The 20,962-nt window shown below is 44.0% G+C and overlaps 2 protein-coding genes across 2 annotated transcripts; one reads left to right on the top strand and one right to left on the bottom strand.

The window, feature by feature from the left end:
• Positions 1-5,911: 5,911 nt before the first annotated feature.
• Positions 5,912-8,412, bottom strand: gsdf (gonadal somatic cell derived factor). The gene is made up of 5 exons (XM_068574535.1): positions 7,887-8,412; positions 7,254-7,411; positions 7,051-7,143; positions 6,849-6,973; positions 5,912-6,304 (listed from the first exon to the last, which is right to left on the bottom strand). The coding sequence occupies exons 1-5, from the start codon at positions 8,021-8,023 to the stop codon at positions 6,170-6,172; spliced, it is 648 nt and encodes a 215-aa protein (XP_068430636.1). The 5' UTR covers positions 8,024-8,412; the 3' UTR covers positions 5,912-6,169.
• Positions 7,769-20,806, top strand: LOC137784096 (serine/threonine-protein phosphatase with EF-hands 2-like). The gene is made up of 21 exons (XM_068574534.1): positions 7,769-8,313; positions 9,031-9,131; positions 12,596-12,730; positions 12,958-13,026; positions 13,119-13,136; positions 15,657-15,784; positions 16,409-16,463; positions 16,596-16,771; positions 16,878-16,992; positions 17,110-17,156; positions 17,231-17,397; positions 17,567-17,603; positions 18,368-18,517; positions 18,627-18,974; positions 19,079-19,264; positions 19,381-19,523; positions 19,616-19,722; positions 19,811-19,974; positions 20,051-20,138; positions 20,245-20,488; positions 20,683-20,806. The coding sequence occupies exons 3-20, from the start codon at positions 12,640-12,642 to the stop codon at positions 20,427-20,429; spliced, it is 2,274 nt and encodes a 757-aa protein (XP_068430635.1). The 5' UTR covers positions 7,769-8,313; positions 9,031-9,131; positions 12,596-12,639; the 3' UTR covers positions 20,430-20,488; positions 20,683-20,806.
• Positions 20,807-20,962: the final 156 nt, after the last annotated feature.

The following is a 20,962-nucleotide window of genomic DNA, read 5'->3' as shown; positions in this document are numbered from 1 at the left end:
AAAAGCCCGGTCAAAGCCCGAATTCTCAAGTTATCGTCATTTCAAGTGACTTGTTGACAGCTAAAGAAACATAACTTGATTTCTAAGATGAATAAAGTAGGATGCAATGCAATAAAAGTGGAGATTTCATAAATTAAAAAAAATGTGTTTCATGCATTAGAATAGCAGAGAAGTTAATTGTGGTTCAGACAACAAGTAAAAAAGTAGTTTATAGTTCATTAAAAAGCTATTAAACCTTAATGAAATTAGCTGCTTTGTTTTAAGCAATATTTGGTTGTCTGTTTTAAATTGTTACCTGACAGAATATGTACCTTTAATTAGAGCACATCTTTACTGGTAGTCCATTATGATACCTGGCAGAATTACCTTTTTACAGCACAAACACCTTTACTTTTAGGAATTGGCCAAACACAAATTAGAACAAGTACACAGCTAAAAAGAAGGACGTCTAAAGATCTGGATGCATTCAACTGTCCAGAAACACCGAAGTGGATCATGAGGTCTGACTCACTCGATCACCTTGGTGCTAGTTTTGATGCATGAGTTCAGATTTGATGACACAGAGCCCAAAACTGGCAGTGATTGTAATGTAGGCTTTCAGAGCTTAGCCTGCAGCTGTAAAACAACAACAACAACTACAACACACAAATCATGTAACACATTCAACCAAACATGTTTAGGATGAACATGCTGAGGGATTGCGTCACAGAAGAAACAAGCTTCTCTGGAGCATGGACATGTGTATGGTGCAGGCCTGAAGTACAACATGTGTGAGCTTCTCTGGAGCACGGACATGTGTATGGTGCAGGCCTGAAGTACAACATGTGTGAGCTTCTCTGGAGCATGGACATGTGTATGGTGCAGGCCTGAAGTACAACATGTGTGAGCTTCTCTGGAGCACGGACATGTGTATGGTGCAGGCCTGAAGTACAACATGTGTGAGCTTCTCTGGAGCACGGACATGTGTATGGTGCAGGCCTGAAGTACAACATGTGTGAGCTTCTCTGGAGCACGGACATGTGTATGGTGCAGGCCTGAAGTACAACATGTGTGAGCTTCTCTGGAGCACGGACATGTGTATGGTGCAGGCCTGAAGTACAACATGTGTGAGCTTCTCTGGAGCACGGACATGTGTATGGTGCAGGCCTGAAGTACAACATGTGTGAGCTTCTCTGGAGCATGGACATGTGTATGGTGCAGGCCTGAAGTACAACATGTGTGAGCTTCTCTGGAGCACGGACATGTGTATGGTGCAGGCCTGAAGTACAACATGTGTGAGCTTCTCTGGAGCACGGACATGTGTATGGTGCAAGCCTGAAGTACAACATGTGTGAGCTTCTCTGGAGCATGGACATGTGTATGGTGCAGGCCTGAAGTACAACATGTGCAGGAAGGCCTGTTATTAGACACTCACCCTGGGTAGTTATGCTCTGCTACTGGCTGTCTGCCTGCAGAGCACACCAACATCGTCTTACTTCATTTAGAGCTAACTGGAGCCTCGGCACCACCGAACGAGCTGACCATTAGACTTTTAAGATTGTAGATCAAGATTAGGGCCTAAAGATCATGATATGCATAATGTAAAACAATACGCAGTACTAGAATATATATATATATATATGTGTGTGTGTGTGTGTGTGTGTGTGTGTGTGTGTGTGTGTGTGTGTCTGTATATACTTAATGCTCTGCCAAAGAAGCTGCTAAAATCAAAGGGATTTAATTTACATTTCAGAAAACTGATAGCGGGCCGTGATTGGTCAATGACTCACAGCATTTCTGTTGCGTTAGAAAAACACAAAGCTCTTCTGAGATGTTTCACTGTGTTCTTTGTCAGAAACACACACTGGCGCTGTGCGGCTGCCATGCGAGGCTGCAGTCTCGCTGATGACCACCAGGTGGCACCACCGTGTTTCCTGTGAGGAGAACACAGCCGGTGAAACTCCTTTTTCATAAATGTGTGTGCATTTTATGGCGACCAAATCTATTATGCAGTTATTTTACTACAATGGTTTTGTTTGTATATCTTATATATTTGTTTGTTTTCTACTGTTCTTTTTGGCTATTTGTTTGGTTTTATTTATTGCCTTTATGATATGTTTCTTTTGTGCATATTTACGTTATGTCCATGCTTTGCTTATCTGTGGAGCACTTTATGAAGCTTGTTTTTAAAGGTGCTATATAAATATAGTTATTATTATATTAGCATTATGTAAGTGTATTATGTTTGTTATAATTTGTAATGGGAATTAGGTTTACAATATGCTGTTCTACTTAAGTCACAATCATATCATTTAATGATTCTCAGGAGTCAAAAACAAAAGCACAATAAACATGAGACTAAGAAAAGGGAGAAAAAGATGTAATAATGTCATTAACACATATACCCATTAACATATCATATTTACATCCTTCATTTAACAAAGAACTTTTGCATCACTTTGGTTGTCTTTGAACCAGCAGAGCACTGATGATGTCATCACTCTGATGAACACTTGACATCAGTCACACAATCAATAATCCTCCAAAAATGAAATATTCAGTGCTGCCGATAGTAACGTCACAGTTTATAATGCACAATTTCCTTTGAGTATTTACATATCATCTGTCACTCCTGAACATTCATATGCAGCATGAAGACATCCTTCCACACACCTATATATCCATTCAATATGTATCGCTCTGACTATGTTTATTGCTTTCAACTTACTGAGCACTCGGCTTCTTGATTTTACTCTTGGTCGTTGGCGTTTGTTATATTTGTTATATATTACTAATATTTACATCTTTTTTCATTATTGTGTACATAATAGTTCTGTCTATTCTCAATGCTGAACATCTTTCCCTGTTATTTATGTTTCTGTGCACATTGCGAGAGATGCAAATACCAGAAAAGTTAAGTTGCTCGTTTAAAGGCAGTGGCCTTTAAAGTCATTCTGATTCCCATAAACATCTCTTTGTGCTTAATAAAGCTTAAATCCTGATCTAATGCCATCATAAACCTTCACAACGAAAACAAGAAACAACATATTTAAAGTCACACAAATCAAACCTAAAGACAGATCATTTATTCTGACTCTAAAACATCTTTATGGAACAGAAAACCATATCGTGAGATAACTAATGTTGGCAAAGAAAAGATATGCACACGGTATCAAAGTTCAACTCGACTGTTGGAACCGTTACGAGTAATAATGCAAGAAAGACGTCTGCAGATGAGGTTGTCGGTAGACAATAAGTAAAATACTGATGCTTATGGATTATACAATGGAATACATGAATTCCCTGCAACTACTGCACTAAAGCACATATTTGAGGTACTTGTACTCGGTCACAATTATTTGACCGCTATATTGTTACTTGTTTTGTTAAGAGTTTTGAATAAATAAAATATGCTTTGGTACAGATCCGAGATGATCAACTGGCAACAATCTTCAGGATCAAGTTTTCTTTCACGCGACGACTTTCTTAATAAATGGAACAACTCGTGGAGTAATTGCTGCTGTACTCGTCGTGTAAATGTTGGATCTAGCTCACTCTTGCTCTATCCTACTCACGCTGCTTCTAAGATTTTCCAATGTTTCTGATTATTTCACTCACGTAACATTTGCAGGACTTTTATTTGATCACGATTAATAAAAGATCCGAGTACTTCTTCCATCACTGCGATTTTATTTGCCTGCGTGGTTGGCCTGCGGCTGCGGTCTCCGCCAGAAGGTGACCAGAAGGGGAGGACATCGGAGGACTCTGTCCCCGAGGACGTCGTCCTGCACGACCACCCGGACGCAGAAGGAGCTCCCCGCCCTCTCCGTGCCGAAGTGCGGCGTGACGTCGTATCGCAGGCCGCAGACGTCTGCGATGGCCGTGAGGTTGCTGTGTGAGAGCAGCGCGGTGGCGGTCCGGTCCGTGGCTTTGACCTCCAGGTGCTCGTGTCCAACGGCAGTTACATCCACAGGCAGCACCGCGTAGGCGAGCAGGAAGCTGTCCCCGATGGAGCACAGCAGCTCCGTGGACCAGCAGTACTCCCCGAGGGCTCCTACGAAGATGAATCACGTTGTGAAGGCCAGCATATGCAACATGAAGCAGTGTGGAGGACAGAGGCACTGAGAAGTATTTTATTTTTGAACAGAGGGAACCGTCCTACAGGTGAAAAGGCTCCTTACCTTCCTTGGAATCTTGAAGCCTTATATTATGATTGTCCCGAAGTTCCAATTTTTTGTAGTAAGTCATCCAGGTGCACTCCATCAAACAGTTTGTCAGGTGTGTCGGTGGCACCTTGTCAGACGTCGGGTTGATCAACGTTTCCTTCTCTGAACACTCGGCCGCCTCTACGGCCGCCAGCAGGAGCGAGTAGAATAGACCAAAAGACAGCCACACATTGAGGAATCCTGACATTCTGTCCAGCGTCAGTAACACATGAAACTGTTGGCAATGTTCAGCTATTGGCCCGGATCTCGCCGTCCTCTCGCAGAGTCGTTGCTTCTCTGTGGTCCAGGATCAATATTTTGCTCACACAACGGGACAATCATAAGTTAGGGTTCCACTGCAGCAAAGAAAAGATTTATAACTGAGAACAAACACATGCACAGCAAGTGAAAACGGAGAAGTGCGCAACTTGTTGCTCTTCCCCTGACCAGCATCCAGTTTCCTGGAATGCAGTGCCAAAATATCTTCCTCTGCTATTTTCCTCCCTCCAGGCGAGACATGTCTGGCAGATATGCAATCATAAAAGGCTGCATGAGAAAGGGATAAAATCATATTCAAGAATCACGCAATCCAAGAAAAACAAGTGAAGGCCAAAATCTGTCGATTTGAATCATCTTTATTCAAATAATTTGTGAGAAATCAGAAAGTTGATACAAATGATTAGCAATGTCAAAAGCACAAAACATTAACACCTTATCTTGACGTATTGATTGAGTTGAGGTGATATATCACGAGTAGTACATGTATTTGTGAAAAAGTGAATAGTGAGGTAACTTTGTAAAGTCATATAACAAAATGACAAAACTAAAACTAATCATGAGAAATGGTCAAAGAGACGTAAAAGGGAAAAAAATAAAAAGCTGCTGTTAAAATGAATATAAAAGCATATTATGGAAATCAAACGTCAGTATATTGTCAGCCAGGCTTTGAAAAAGTCATTAAATTACTTTTCTGGCACCAAAATGTGATATTTTAAGTACTATTATTACTAATTGTATTACAGTGAGAGTTTTCTTGAGGTTGGCATCTTTTCTAGCAGTTAAAACGTGAAAACAAAGCGACGGAAAAGCACAAGATGGTTATTTATTTTGTAGGCGCAGTGGGTTTAACACAACCTTCTCCTATAACGCTCCCAACATGTCAATATATATAGATATATATTTATCTATATATATATATATATATATATATATATATATATATATATATATATATATATCTATATATATATAGATATATATAGATATATATATATATAGATATATATCTATATATATATATATAGATATATATCTATATATATATATATCTATATCTATATATATCTCCCAAACTGTTGTATTATTTGAACTCCGTTTACCTTTCGGGTTGAACTGACTTCTTGCCCATGAGAGGAAATAGTTGTTTCACAGATGAAAGAAGTGAAATCCGGCCTTTGCAAGGTTTTGGCTCTGCACAGTCTCACATTTTTGAAAGGGAACACTGAGTAACGGGTTTAGTTTTAAATAGCGCTGTGCACTCCAGAGATTTATTCAAAGATAAACTGGCACATGAGCGTTGGATGCACTTCACTTCCAGCTCTCGGTGCAAGAGAAACACTATTTATCTACAGGAATGTGGAACATCCATCCAAAACCAAATTGTTTTTCAAGGTTAGTTAAACGTAACAGCGTGCAAACGTAAATTGTAATTTTAGATGAAAAACGTGTCACTTAGATCATCAGTTTACATTTCACTTAAATTGTAATTGATCAGTTTCGTGTTTGGCCTGTTTTCAACGGAGAAACAAGAATGCAAAAGTTCTTGGAGAGGATTTGCTTTGATTCCCACGCTTCCTGCTGGAAACACACTGCAGAGGTCTAAGATAAGTACACGAGAGAAGATAGGCCCGCATGTGATGCAACATCCTCGTGTTCTGCACGGTTCGCCCGGTCACCAGGTGGCTCACACACGCAGGACTAACACTTTACTCTCTGCTGGGCGGCTGCAGGCCACAACCGCAGCTGCGAGTCAGCGGCACAGAGGAGATGACCAGCGTGCTGAAGGCGTCGGCGTAGAGGACGGGCACGCTCTCCTGGGTGAGCGGCTCGCAACAGGGCCCCTGCAGAGAGAGGGGCCGTTACACAAACTGCGTAACACAGTGCGTACAAAAGAATAACCACAATGTATTGATGCTTTCTTATCATGTAATATACCTTCAGACTGATGGCAAAACCGAAAAGGCAAACATTGAAGGCATGCTACTGTAGTGCAGGTTCATTCCTGTGCACTCACAGTTATGGAAGAACAGTGTGAATAAATAATTGGATCCAATGCTAATCACATAATAATAATAATAATAATAATAATAATAATAATAATAATAATAATAATAATAATAATGAATATGGCCTTTCAAAATGTTATGCTAGAACTCGTGTCTGCGAAAGCATTCACTTCTCAGTGTCCAACTTTGTTTGTTAGCTTGTATTTGGTACGTTTGTGCTGGCAGGAGGACAAACACAACGACGTGCCGCCCGTCGGTCCAAGACACTGAGAGTCAGGCCGCTGGTGGAAAGGACCTAAGAACAAAGACTCAAGGACTCTCCTGAGTTGCAAGAGAAGGAGGAAAGCAGCAAGCATGTGCTGCGTCCTCTGAGGCCGACCTGTGAGTCGGCGTCCTGGCCGTCGGGGGATGGGCACTGCCCGGCGCTGCCTTCGGGGTGGCACAGTGCACACTGAACCACGGTGAGGCTGGCAGGATGGAGAACCCAGTTGTCCCATCCCAGATCTTGCAAAGACAAGACTGAGTATTATAATACATTGCTCCATTCCTTCATGTGAATACACATGCACACTGTTGCGTACCCTTCATGAAGACCTCGGAGGCCATGGAACAGCACCTCAGGCTCGTACTGTTCCCAACATCACGCGACACAGAGTTGCCAGAGGCCGCTGGAACTGGAAGGACATGGAAAAAAAGACACTTTCTTTTTCTGGACTTGACTCTGAAGAGACTGGAAACAATGCTGGCCGTACAGACGCTCCTTTGAGTTCAGTGTTCCACTTACTGGCTGCGTCCGTGGCTCTGTGAGCGGCGATGCTGAAGGTGGTCCTCCATTGCTCTCTGACGCCGTCCAGCCCACCGGCAGGCAGCTGTGGCTCAGCCTGCAGGTTGAAAGCCCCGAGGAGACTCTTCCTGATGGACTGCAATGACTCGGCCTGGCACCTGAACGTCACACGTCACCCAGGTTATTTACATAGTACTGTTAGAAACATGTCCTACTCAGAAACACGTAGAAAAAAGAAGAAAAAAGCCACAAAAGATTTGATAACACAAATCAAGACACAAAAAGTGCATTTGTTAGCATCAGTGCCCTGAATGAACTGTGAAGGAGCTTCACAAGCGCTTTGCAAAGCCGAGAGAGAGAAAGGTTGGGTTGCAGAATAATTGATCTGCTGAAAACTTAAACAGAACCGTGTGTTGGATCCCTGCAGAACATTCTGAGAAACCATCGGTCACAGTGATCCTGAACCCGACCCAGCCTTCAACAGCCCGTAACTCAAGTTAAGAAAAGGCCTCGGCGTGAACAAATCTCATGAGATCTGCGGCGGCTCTGATGGCGGCGGCTCTGATGGCGCCGCCTCGTCTGCGTCGCACGGCGGCTGACAGAAAGCGGCGGGAAAGAAGCTCCGGTACTGACCTGCGGTGGGCAACGGGAGCCTCAGAGGCCGCGGGGTCGTCCTCGGACGGCTGCAAGACGAATGCAATCACCGCCGAAGAGCCCAGAAGGATCGTCACGACAACAAACGTACAGGACATGGTGCGCGAGCTGCACATGGATCGATAGAGCGACCGCTTTGCTCCGTCAGACTCGCGACGCGGCGGCTGCTTCTGTGCTTCTGGTTGGAGGAGCAGTAGGAGTGACCAGACAGGGATGCTCTATTGTTTGTCAGGGCCTGGGAACGGCGTTTTATCTTCTTGTCCCCCAGCTTGACCTTGAGATATTTAACATTGTTGTCTTGTCCCGGTTGTGTGTGAAAGAGTGCGAGGAGGATAAAAAGAGCGCCTAATACACTCCAGATAAACAGACTGAATACGAGGTGGAGGGAGGCGACATCATCACAAAGGTACACACAGACACACACACACACACAGACACACACACACAGACACACACACACACACACACACACACACACACACACACACACATACTACATTACGTCTACTTCAAGTGGGGATTGTTTCCGACAGTGGACTCACCTCACAAGAGCCCACAGGTGAATCTGTGTGTGTGTGTGTGTGTGTGTGTGTGTGTGTGTGCGTGTGTGCGTGCAAGTGTGTGTCTCAATTGCAGAGAACCAAACTTGTTTACAGAATTATTTTTGTTTCCATGATACAAATTCCCCTCATGTTCAGTTTTCTTAACATTGTTTATTGCTTTTTTTTCATTTTGCACAATTCAAACAATAACATTTTAAAAACTAAACAAAAGAAACAGAGATAAATCAATATTTCAGTGCAGAAAGAGGCACAAAGACAACTGGGCTTATGTGAAGCTGTATAATATTACAATTTTACAAAACGACAAACATAAAATGACAAAAGACAGACAATAAAATCAAAATGACAGAACAATGTTTGGCTGCACAGCATGAGTTTGTAATGAGAGTGTGTGTGTGTGTGTGTGTGTGTGTGTGTGTGTGTGTGTGTGTGTGTGTGTGTGTGTGTGTGTGTGTGTGTGTGTGTCAGGGAGTTGTGTTCTCACATGTGTTGCTACAGAACCCACATGCAGACGGTGCACGTGCCACCATAACACCTGATCCAGAGATTCTTTCTTTCAGCGAATCCAGACGAGCTGGGAAGAGTTCTTCAAACGTGTTTTCAATAACAAGCAACGTGACCTTAAAACGCAAACCGCCTGTTCTCTTCTGCACATGTGCAGGTATGAGTTTATTTTTCTACTCCCACTTTTTGGCAGAAATGTCCACTGATAAACATAACACCAATATAATTCCTGTGCATGGGATCCGGAGGGATCGCAATGTAACACAAAGCAATAACGTGTTGCAGGTGATGTTGACACCCGAAGCGCCGCCGCGCTCTGGCAGCTCGGAGCGCTGAGCGAGCCAGCGAGCGCCGGCGGCGTGCCAGGAATGGTCGCTGCCTCTTCTCAGAGTCCACTGGGGCCTGAACCGGGTCGCAGAAAACTTTCCCATGTGGACAGAAATGAACAGTTTATCTGCTCAGTTCATATCAAAATCATAATGCATCATCGGTGCCACAGGAAGTCTGAGCTGATACCGACTTGGGAATGCTTTCTTTTATTAATTATCTGCAGACCTGCAGAAAACTGGCTCACACTGCACACACGTGTACTTTATGTGATATTTCCATCTCGGCTCACAGTGGTGGGAAGAAACTAGTACCTCAAGTACACGTTATTATAACAATAAGAGAATGAATATGAATAAGTAAATCTATTTAAAACATAAATCAAATTGAATCTTTCATCACAACCTCTCAGATCGGCCAGAAGACCATAAGGGCAAGACCACAAGGGCAAGACCATAAGGGCAAGACCACAAGGGCAAGACCACAAGGGCAAGACCATAAGGGCAAGACCACAAGGGCAAGACCATAAGGGCAAGACCACAAGGGCAAGACCACAAGGGCAAGACCACAAGGGCAAGACCACAAGGGCAAGACTATAAAGGCAAGACCATAAGGGCAAGACCACAAGGGCAAGACCATAAGGGCAAGACCACAAGGGCAAGACCACAAGGGCAAGACCACAAGGGCAAGACCATAAGGGCAAGACCACAAGGGCAAGACCATAAGGGCAAGACCACAAGGGCAAGACTATAAAGGCAAGACCATAAGGGCAAGACCACAAGGACAAGACCATAAGGGCAAGACCACAAGGGCAAGACCATAAGGGCAAGACCACAAGGGCAAGACCACAAGGGCAAGACCATAAGGGCAAGACCACAAGGGCAAGACCATAAGGGCAAGACCACAAGGGCAAGACTATAAAGGCAAGACCATAAGGGCAAGACCATAAGGGCAAGACCACAAGAGCAAGACTATAAAGGCAAGACCACAAGGGCACGACCATAAGGGCAAGACCACAAGGGCAAGACTATAAGGGCAAGACTATAAAGGCAAGACCATAAGGGCAAGACCATAAGGGCAAGACCACAAGGGCAAGACTATAAGGGAAAGACTATAAAGGCAAGACCATAAGGGCAAGACCACAAGGGCAAGACTATAAGGGCAAGACTATAAAGGCAAGACTATAAAGGCAAGACTATAAGGGCAAGACTATAAGGGAAAGACTATAAGGGCAAGACTATAAGGGCAAGACCATAAGGGCAAGACCATAAGGGCAAGACCATAAGGGCAAGACCACAAGGGCAAGACCACAAGGGCAAGACTATCAGGGCAAGACCACAAGGGCAAGACTATAAGGGCAAGACCACAAGGGCAAGACTATCAGGGCAAGACGACACGGGCAAGACTATAAGGGCAAGACCACAAGGGCAAGACTATCAGGGCAAGACCACAAGGGCAAGACCATAAAGGCAAAACCACAAAAGCAAGACCACAAAGTCAAGACCATAAGGGCAGGACCACAAGGGCAAGACCACATAGGCGAGACCACAAAGGCAAGACCACAAGGGCAAAACCACTAAAGCAAGACTACAAAGTCAAGACCACAAGGGCAAGACCACAAAGGCAAGACCACAAAGGCAAGACCACAAAGGCAAGACCACAAGGGCAAGACCACAAAGGCAAGACCATAAGGGCAAGACTACAAAGTCAAGACCACAAGGGCAAGACCACAAGGGCAAGACCACAAAGGCAAGACCATAAGGGCAAGACCACAAGGGCAAGACCACAAAGGCAGCAGCCGCTCAGAGACAATTGTTACAAATGAATTTCCTGTCAACAAATCCTATCACAAGACCCAAACCAAGGATTTCATATATTTCAATAAACATGAGCTGATATTTGACCCATTTTAGTTTTTAAAGGCACAAAAGAACCACATAACATTTTTTTTATTGCATCAAGGATTTTTGGCTTTGTCAAGAAAATGCTCTGGTTTAAATTATGACATTTGCGTCGTCGGTTTCGACCCAGTTATCAAAATAAGATTATAAAGCAATAAAAAAAAGCCCAAACTAAACTCATAAGTGAGCTTTGAGGGATTCCTCAACACAAAGAGCATCCAGCATCCTCCTCAGACATTTGACCATTGTTGGAAAAAGAAAAGGCCCAGAGGCCCCCACCAAAGATATGAAAAACAATAGTTTCATGGATAAGGAAGCCTAACAAGGTGTTTGAGTACATGAAAGTCTACAGAAACGTTTTACTCCAATGCCCTTTGTTTCTTACGTGATTATTTATATTTCTCCTTAATCACACTAAATATGTTTGTAAGCACACACACTGCTGCTGCAGCTCCATCCCATAATGAACGAGAGTCCTTGAGCTTCAGACGTCTCCCACCACTTCCTCGTTGCTGTGGGAGTCACACGGACAGCTGCTCCCGGATCACAAAGAGCCTTTATGAGCAGATGAAAGCCTGAGGAGGATGCGAGATGCAGGAGGACCACGAGCATCCAACACAAAGACTTTTCCTGGAAAATATTTCAACACACGGACGGCGTTTTTCAATGAATGTAGCAGGCTTTAACGCAGCGAGATAGAGAAGCTACTTTAACAGAAATTCCCTTGTGAGAAATCTAACGACAAATATATTTCACAATGCATGACTGCACATCGATAGAACACATCCTGTAACTTTGTAATGACGTCCATTGTTTGTATAACACCTCTGAACGACCTCTGGAACGTATCGCTCATGTTAAATTATTCTGTTTTCCAGTAAAATCCTCCAAAGGCAAAAGGTCTTGCACCTTAATTAGAAATGCATCCTAACAATACAAAATAACCCCACAGCGGCCATACAAATAGTGAGTTATTACAAAAAGATGGGAACAATATTTATGTTTTGTATTTAACTTTTCTAATGTCTAAAGTGCTCGTCTTCCTACATGTGGCAACAATACGTGGTGGTATCAATGTTTTGATTCATAGATGATCAGCAGATCCCAATCTTCCAAAAGTATGATGAAATGTTCATGCAGTAGATGACTAATGATGTTTCCATATATGTCCTCTATCTGTATTTCTGTAATAATATAATGTATCACTGGACATGTAATTTACTACGTTTACATGTAATAACGACGCCTTTGTTGTCATATGAGTCACAGCGATGGTTCTGAGCCGAGGCCCACGCAAACCGGTGCTGCCCTTCATCAGAGCTTCATCCGTTTATTCAGCGTAGCTGCCAGGCGTAGTAAAGCGTAATCCTAATCCACTCGCATCTTGTTTAAGTGATCACGGGTCCAACACTCACAAGCCTTTGGCCAGTGTGTGTTATGATGGATGAGAGTGAACAGAGAGGACATCCAACTCCAACACTGCAGCCACTTGGACCGGCGCTGTCTGAGGAGCAGGAACGTCTGAGCGGTAACGCACGCTTCAGTCCTACTTTTGTACATTTCCTTAAAGACACAAAAGAAATGATGCAATAAGGAGAACGAGGCCAGGTAAGGTTCTTTCAGCAAATACAACTCTTAATGTTTATTCATGCTGTTTATAAATTAAGAAAGATCTGTGCGGTACACTGTGCATAGAAATATATTATTGCATTATTCTAAGGGTTCACCCCTCATGGAAGTCTGCTTGTGTTGCAGTGAAACAGCAGAGGGTCATGGGATGTGGCATGGGGAAAGCTGACCGGCAGCAGAAGAGATGTGACAGAGGTCCTTGCTCTCAATCATTGCTGTTCATGTTTCCACAACATGTTCCTTCTGTTGCAATCATTTAATGTCATTGCTTTCACTTTTATTCCCAGTGACCATCTCAGTTCCAGGTAAATATCTGTTCCATTCTCAAAACTTCACAGCATTCGTTCAAAAATGTCTTCGCTAACAGCGTTTGTTAACTTCCTCCACTTCCTGTCTGTAAAGCTGCCACCGGTAAGGCGTCCATTTTGGATCTGACTAAGTGTAGTAGTGTAGTGTAGTAGTGTAGTGTAGTGTAGTAGTGCAGTGTAGTAGTGTAGTGTAGTAGTGTAGTGTAGTGTAGTAGTGTTGTAGTGTAGTGTAGAAGTCTAGTAGTGTAGTGTAGTGTAGTAGTGTTGTAGTGTAGTGTAGAAGTCTAGTAGTGTAGTAGTGTAGTGTAGTAGTGTTGTAGTGTAGTGTAGAAGTCTAGTAGTGTAGTGTAGTGTAGTAGTGTTGTAGTGTAGTGTAGAAGTCTAGTAGTGTAGTAGTGTAGACGTGTAGTAGTGTAGTGTAGAAGTCTAGTAGTGTAGTAGTGTTGTAGTGTAGTGTAGAAGTCTAGTAGTGTAGCAGTGTTGTAGTGGTGTAGTGTAGTGTAGTAGTGTAGTGTAGAAGTCTAGTAGTGTAGTAGTGTAGACGTGTAGTAGTGTAGTGTAGTAGTGTAGTGTAGAAGTCTAGTAGTGTAGTGTAGTGTAGTAGTGTAGTGTAGAAGTCTAGTAGTGTAGTGTAGTAGTGTAGTGTAGAAGTCTAGTAGTGTAGTAGTGTAGACGTGTAGTAGTGTAGTGTAGTAGTGTAGTGTAGAAGTCTAGTAGTGTAGTAGTGTAGACGTGTAGTAGTGTAGTAGTGTAGTGTAGACGTGTAGTAGTGTAGACGTGTAGTAGTGTAGTAGTGTAGACGTGTAGTAGTGTAGTGTAGAAGTCTAGTAGTGTAGCAGTGTTGTAGTGGTGTAGTGTAGTGTAGAAGTCTAGTAGTGTAGTAGTGTAGACGTGGAGTAGTGTAGTGTTGTAGTGTAGTGTAGAAGTCTAGTAGTGTAGACGTGTAGTAGTAGTGTAGTGTAGTAGTGGTGTAGTGTAGTGGTGGTGTAGTGCAGTGGTGTAGTGTAGTAGTGGTGTGGTGTAGTGTAGTAGTGTAGTTGTGGTGTAGTGGAGTAGTGTAGTTGTGGTGTAGTGTATTAGTGTAGTGGTGCAGTGTAGTAGTGTAGTGGTGTCGTGTAGTTGTGGTGTAGTGTAGTAGTGGTGTAGTGTAGTGGTGTAGTGTAGTAGTGGTGTAGTGTAGAAGTGTAGTTGTGGTGTAGTGGTGTAGTGTAGTAGTGTAGTGGTGTCGTGTAGTTGTGGTGTAGTGTAGTAGTGGTGTAGTGTAGTAGTGGTGTAGTGTAGTAGTGTAGTTGTGGTGTAGTGGTGTAGTGTAGTTGTGGTGTAGTGTAGTTGTGTAGTAGTGCAGTGGTGTAGTGTAGTGGTGTAGTGTAGTAGTGGTGTAGTGTAGTAGTGTAGTAGTGGTGTAGTGTAGTAGTGTAGTTGTGGTGTAGTGTAGTTGTGGTGTAGTGTAGTTGTGTAGTAGTGCAGTGGTGTAGTGTAGTGGTGTAGTGTAGTAGTGGTGTAGTGTAGTAGTGTAGTTGTGGTGTAGTGGTGTAGTGTAGTAGTGGTGTAGTGTAGTAGTGTAGTAGTGGTGTAGTGTAGTTGTGGTGTAGTGGTGTAGTGTAGTGTAGTTGTGTAGTAGTGCAGTGGTGTAGTGTAGTGGTGTAGTGTAGTAGTGGTGTAGTGTAGAAGTGTAGTTGTGGTGTAGTGGTGTAGTGTAGTAGTGTAGTGGTGTCGTGTAGTTGTGGTGTAGTGTAGTGGTGTAGTGTAGTAGTGGTGTAGTGTAGTAGTGGTGTAGTGTAGTAGTGTAGTTGTGGTGTAGTGGTGTAGTGTAGTTGTGGTGTAGTGTAGTTGTGTAGTAGTGCAGTGGTGTAGTGTAGTGGTGTAGTGTAGTAGTGGTGTAGTGTAGTAGTGGTGTAGTGTAGTAGTGGTGTAGTGTAGTAGTGTAGTTGTGGTGTAGTGGTGTAGTGTAGTTGTGGTGTAGTGTAGTTGTGTAGTAGTGCAGTGGTGTGGTGTAGTGTAGTAGTGGTGTAGTGTAGTAGTGTAGTTGTGGTGTAGTGGTGTAGTGTAGTAGTGGTGTAGTGTAGTAGTGTAGTAGTGGTGTAGTGTAGTAGTGTAGTTGTGGTGTAGTGGTGTAGTGTAGTAGTGTAGTTGTGGTGTAGTGGTGTAGTGTAGTGTAGTTGTGTAGAAGTGCAGTGGTGTAGTGTAGTGGTGTAGTGTAGTAGTGGTGTAGTGTAGTAGTGGTGTAGTGTAGTAGTGTAGTTGTGGTGTAGTGGTGTAGTGTAGTAGTGTAGTTGTGGTGTAGTGGTGTAGTGTAGTAGTGGTGTAGTGTAGTAGTGGTGTAGTGGTGTAGTGTAGTAGTGTAGTCGTGGTGTAGTGGTGTAGTGTAGTTGTGGTGTAGTGTAGTTGTGTAGTAGTGCAGTGGTGTAGTGTAGTAGTGCAGTGGTGTAGCATAGTAGTGCAGTGTGTGTGTAGAGTGTGTGTCGTGTAAAAGAAAGGTGACCTCATCATCGTCTTGACCGAGTGCCTCCTCTTCAGCCATCAGAGCGGCTCTGTTGATCCAGCGATGGTACCGCCAGTATGTCGCCCGTCTGGAGGTGAGACGCAGGTGCACCTGGAATATCTTCCAGTCCATAGAATACGCAGGAGAGCAAGACCAGATCAAGGTGAGCTCAGGTTTGAACACAGGTGAATGTCCCCACAGCTCTGGGCATGACGGGTAGCACAGACATGCACGGCCCCCAGAGGATGAACCCTCCTGACTCGTCCTGTTGTGATTAAATGAGGCTTGCCGGGACATTCATGGTCTTTGTGGTATGAACCTTCATGACTTTGGTAATCCTGTGACTTTTCCTATATCAATCAATCAATCCAACTTTATTTTAGACTCAAAGCCCAGACAAAATACAAATACACAATTAAAATACAGAGACCTACCAATACCTTAGAAATAGACAGTTGTACCAATGATATATATATATATATATATATATATATATATATATATATATATATATATATATATATATATATATATATATATATAATGATGTTTGAAAGGGACATTCATGGTAAACAGAGGATGTTCCTTTAACTTCTCATCAAGCACCATCATTGGTCATCATTAGTTTGTTTAATACTTTGGTTTATGACCAAATATCAGCAAAACTATTCACATTCTCATCAGACTCAGCTGTACTTTGTGAAATGAGTCCTGCTAAACTTTAGCAGAGAGCTACTATTAGTCCCATTACTTACAATTTAATAAATTCCATTCATCCTTCCTGCAGCTCTACAATTTTTTCGGCTTCTTGATGGACCACTTCACTCCAGCCAGCAGTGAAAGTAAGACTCAGTTTAGAGCTCTGTGGGTTTCATTAGATTACTGCGCTAAGCTGAGCTCTCCCCTGCGTACTCTCTGCAGAACCTCGTTCTTTGCCTCACAGATCCACTTCCCTCCCTCTCTTCCTCTGACAGGGAACCTGATATCTCACATCTTTCGTAAAAATGAAATCTGTCGTGACGCAGAGTGGGAGAGGTATTTTTGCTACAAGAGCATTGAAGTAAGCGACAGCTACATCGGCCCCCATCTGACCTTCCCGCTGACCTTCTGCGAGGTGTCGAAGCTGGTGGAGGCCTTCAAGCACCAACAAGTAAGCGCACGGGCACAGGAAGTGCAGAAGTTCAGAGCCGACAGCAGAACCTCAGCTGCTGTTTCCTCAGCGGTCAGTTTGATCATACTTGTCTTTTTCCCAGTAGCAGCTTCATGCTCGATATGTTCTGCAGCTTCTGGGAGAAACTTGGAGACTTCTCAGAATCCTTCCAAACATCAGTCACATCTCTTCCTGCCACACCAAGCAGATTACCATATGCGGTAGTATGCAGCAGGCCTTCCCTGGACGCATTTTGCTCCTATTTCTTTTTGTCTCATTGTTCTTTATTGCCCTTGAAGCGTTCAGGACAACTTTAATACGCTATGTTTCCCTTACAGGAGATTTACACGGGCAGCTGGAGGACCTGCTGCTGATATTCTATAAGGTATTCACAACATGGAAATCATATTGTCGTATTGACATAAATGTCCATTTGAATGAACGTCTTCCTCTGTGCAGAACGGTCTGCCGTCCTCCGAGAAGCCGTACGTCTTCAATGGAGACTTTGTGGATCGGGGTAAAAACTCCTTGGAGATCCTGCTCACTCTGTTTGGCTTCCTGCTGGTGTATCCTCATGATGTGCACCTGAACCGAGGGAACCACGAGGACCACATTGTCAACCTGCGGTCTGTTCTTCCTCTTCCTTAACTCAATGTAGTGGTTGTTCCAGAGTACTTATGTTTTTGTAGTTCATCACAATGTTCAAACTGTGTATGACTTCATGCAATTCTGCTGACATTCAACCTGCAGCTGATGTGCACATAAACTAGTTGCTTTTGTGTTGTTTTTTTCCAGATATGGCTTCACTAAAGAAGTTTGGGGGAAATATAGAGTGAGTTCTCTTGTGTATTTTGCTTTAATCTAATTATTATAGTGCTCTTAGTAATGGAAGAAGTATTCCAGTCCTTTCCCACAATATATAAATCCTTCATTATATATTATCAACAAAGTGTACTAAAAGTATTGCAAACAATGCAAACTGATCCTGTTTATGTTTTACTGTGTTACATTATGTTCCCATCACTACAGATGCATGGAACATTTTAATGATTTCACTGGTCGTGGTTGTTTTATCTTGTAAACCTTTTGCAACGCATCACATTAAAAACAAGCTCATTATATGTGTTGTATCTACAATCGTAATTAATTATTAATTAATAGCAACTATCGCTGTCAAATAAATGTAATAGAGTAAAACTACCCTCTGAAATGCAGCGAGTTAGAAGTGTAAAGAGGCTTGACATGGAAATATTTAAGCAAAACCACTTGCACTTCTATTTCCACCTGGTTTGTCTGCACTTTGAGAATCAGGCTGCTGAGTGTGTTCACACTCACGTTTTAGTAAATGAACAGAAGTCTGAGTGCCATTGGCAAAAATCACAAATGTGAACAATCTGGTGGTACTGGAAAGGTCCGGGGATCACCAGAGTCAGTGGGATTCATCATCTGGGGAACATGAACGTCTCGACAGTCATTCCATCCAATAGTTGTTGAGGTGTTTCTGGAGCAAAGCTGTGCACCGACCCGTGCATGCGTGGCTGAAAACTGCCAAACGAATAAGAGCTGTTTGTAAGTCACCATGAACTTTGCCTGCAGGTTCATGGCAAGACGATCCTCAAGCTCCTCCAGAAGATCTTCAGCTGGCTGCCTCTGGCCACAGTGATTGAAAACAAGGTGCTGATTGTGCACGGCGGGATCTCTGACACGACGGACCTCAACCTGATCGCCAGAGTGGACAGGCACAAAGTAAGAGGCCTTCAGGGTCAATACAGTCCGTGTTTTACAGACTGCGAGAAATATCATCATGATCATCCTCTTAAGTGTATTCCGTCTGTGTATTTATGAATGTGCGCAGTATGTGTCGGCTCTCAGGCCTCCCAAGGCGACCCATCATGCAGCCAACGGCGGTAAGGCTCAGACAACGAACAACGGGAGCGAGGAGGCCGGTGGACCAGCGGAAGGCCGGCGGCGGGTGTGTTCCCTGACTTCCAACGGCTCGGCGGCGGCCCACAGGCACGTACTCCCGCGGCGATCGCTCAACAACGCGCCCATGAGCAGTCAACCCAACGGCTCGGTGGAAGAGGAGCTGAAGAGGAGGCGCAGGCTGGCAGGATTCGACCAGTCCTATGGAGAACGGAGGAAGTCTGAGTCAGACCCGGAGTCTGGAGACAAAACAGAAACAGACGTGGATGAGTGGAAACAAGTAAGCCACAGGAAGGATGTTGTAACATTGAGTGTGTACATGCAGAAGTGCCCCACAATGCACATATGACTAACTATTCCTCTACGATGGATTTGGCCACCCAGATAGTAGATATGCTATGGAGTGACCCAATGCCCCAAAATGGATGCGTTCCCAATGAGGTGCGAGGCGGAGGCTGCTACTGGGGCCCAGACGTCACCGAGGAAGTGCTGGGAAGACACAACCTCCAGCTCCTCATCCGCTCCCATGAGTGCAAACAAGACGGCTACGAGTTCTGCCACAACCGCAGGGTGAAAACAAAGCAATAAATGTGCAAAATGACTCAATAGAAGCAGCCGTTTTATTTAAGTGTTTGATCTGCAACTAGCAGCCAATGCGTCTTAACAAAGTCTCCTGTTGCGTTCAGGTGCTGACGATATTCTCAGCGTCTAACTACTACGAGGTGGGCAGCAACAGAGGCGCCTACATCAGGATGGGACCCGACCTGGTTCCCCACTTCATTCAGTATCAGGCCAGCAGGACATGCAGAGAGCTCACTCTGAGACAAAGGTACATTTTCTGAATATTTCCAGGTGATTCAAAGATGTTTAGAGCAGAGGTTAAAAAATAAAACACATTTCTCCAAATGTTCTCCTCGCCAGTGTCGGGTGGACCGAGAGATCGGCCCTGCGAGCTCTGAGGGAACAGCTGTTTGTACACAAGTCCGACCTCATCGGTGCCTTCCAGGAGTTTGATCCCAACAACAAAGGTACTGAGCAGCAGCGAGGAATTTAACGACACTCGGCTTCACGAAAGAAAAAGCGTTTTGTGTATCAAACTGTGCATTTCTGTCTCAGGGATGATCTCTCTCAGGCACTGGGCCAGCGCCACAGAGCGAGTCCTGAACCTGGGTCTGCCCTGGAGGGTGCTGCGCCCTCAGCTCGTCAGCAGCACCCAGTACGGCATGCTGGACTACCAGCGGTGGATACGGGAGCTCTCCATCACTGAGCCCAAACTGGAGGTCAGCCTCGGAGGGTCTAACGTCCATCTCTGACACACTGAGAGTCGCAAAGTCTTGATTGATTCGTCTCTTTCAGATCTCAGACAACAGCATCCTGGAGACGATGTACAAAAACCACTCCAACCTGGAAACCATCTTCCGAATCATAGACACAGATAACTCAGGTCAGTAGGAAGCTTTCGCTGGGACTCCAGACACGAGATCAACGTCTTTCTCTCCTGATGAGTTATGCTGGTGATTGAAATATCCACGCTGCCACATCTTTTCTAGGTTTGATCTCTTTTGAGGAGTTTCGTCAGACCTGGAAACTTCTGAGCTCTCATCTTAAGACGGAGATCAGCGACAAGGCCATCGCAGACCTGGCCGAGAGCATCGACTTCAACAAGGACGGGAGCATCGATATCAATGAGTTCATGGAGGCGTTCCGGCTGGTGGACATCTCTGCTCATAGCTGAGAGCCTGGAGCTGAACGCCTGCTGAGGGGACAGCAGGCCGGGCTCGACGGGAAGGAAAGGTTTCGTAGTATTTCATCCGTTTGAAGTGTGACGATCAAGCGAGATATTTTCTACCTCTGTTTTTTTATTCAAGTCGATTTGAGATGATGAATCTTGAGGACTTGTGTGTGTAACTTAATGATTAACCTGCTTAGTTATGGATTAAAAGCATTAAACACATTGGAAGTTGTCTTTTCCTTTTTTGTGGCTCCAGGAGAGAACTTGAATATCAGTGGTGGAGATTAGTTTGACAATTGAAAGGAGAGCTCACCAGACGTCCATCACACACTTTGTGTCAGAGACAAAGAAAACTCTCTAGAGTTCGTACTGAATACGACAAAGACACGACTGTGGACCTGAATATTCTGACAAACTCATGACGTTGTCGGCCTCATGGGTTCTAGAAAAGGAGCTTGGTTGAATTTGACCAATGAGAATGCAGCACTTTCTGGAGCGTGATGTCTTTTATCCATCAAAAAGTGATTTCTGCTCGT

This window comes from Clinocottus analis, unplaced genomic scaffold (genome assembly GCF_023055335.1).
Source record: "Clinocottus analis isolate CAN_PGR_092001 unplaced genomic scaffold, fCliAna1.0.p SCAF_13, whole genome shotgun sequence".
Lineage (NCBI taxonomy): Eukaryota > Metazoa > Chordata > Actinopteri > Perciformes > Cottidae > Clinocottus > Clinocottus analis.
Note: the sequence above shows the minus strand (reverse complement) of the source record. Positions and strands in the feature narration are given on the sequence as shown.

What these genes read in the sequence shown, in the direction of transcription:
- LOC137784096 (XM_068574534.1), top strand. Translation starts at nt 12,640, where the DNA reads ATGATGGATGAGAGTGAACAGAGAGGACATCCAACTCCAACACTGCAG. An exon ending in TGCTGCTGATATTCTATAAG is followed by an intron (nt 17,157 to 17,230) that starts GTATTCACAACA and finishes TCCTCTGTGCAG; the next exon opens with AACGGTCTGCCGTCCTCCGA. An exon ending in CCAGAGTGGACAGGCACAAA is followed by an intron (nt 18,518 to 18,626) that starts GTAAGAGGCCTT and finishes GAATGTGCGCAG; the next exon opens with TATGTGTCGGCTCTCAGGCC.
- gsdf (XM_068574535.1), bottom strand. Translation starts at nt 8,023, where the DNA reads ATGTGCAGCTCGCGCACCATGTCCTGTACGTTTGTTGTCGTGACGATC. An exon ending in GCTCCCGTTGCCCACCGCAG is followed by an intron (nt 7,412 to 7,886) that starts GTCAGTACCGGA and finishes TGTGACGTTCAG; the next exon opens with GTGCCAGGCCGAGTCATTGC. An exon ending in CAGAGCCACGGACGCAGCCA is followed by an intron (nt 7,144 to 7,253) that starts GTAAGTGGAACA and finishes ATGTCCTTCCAG; the next exon opens with TTCCAGCGGCCTCTGGCAAC.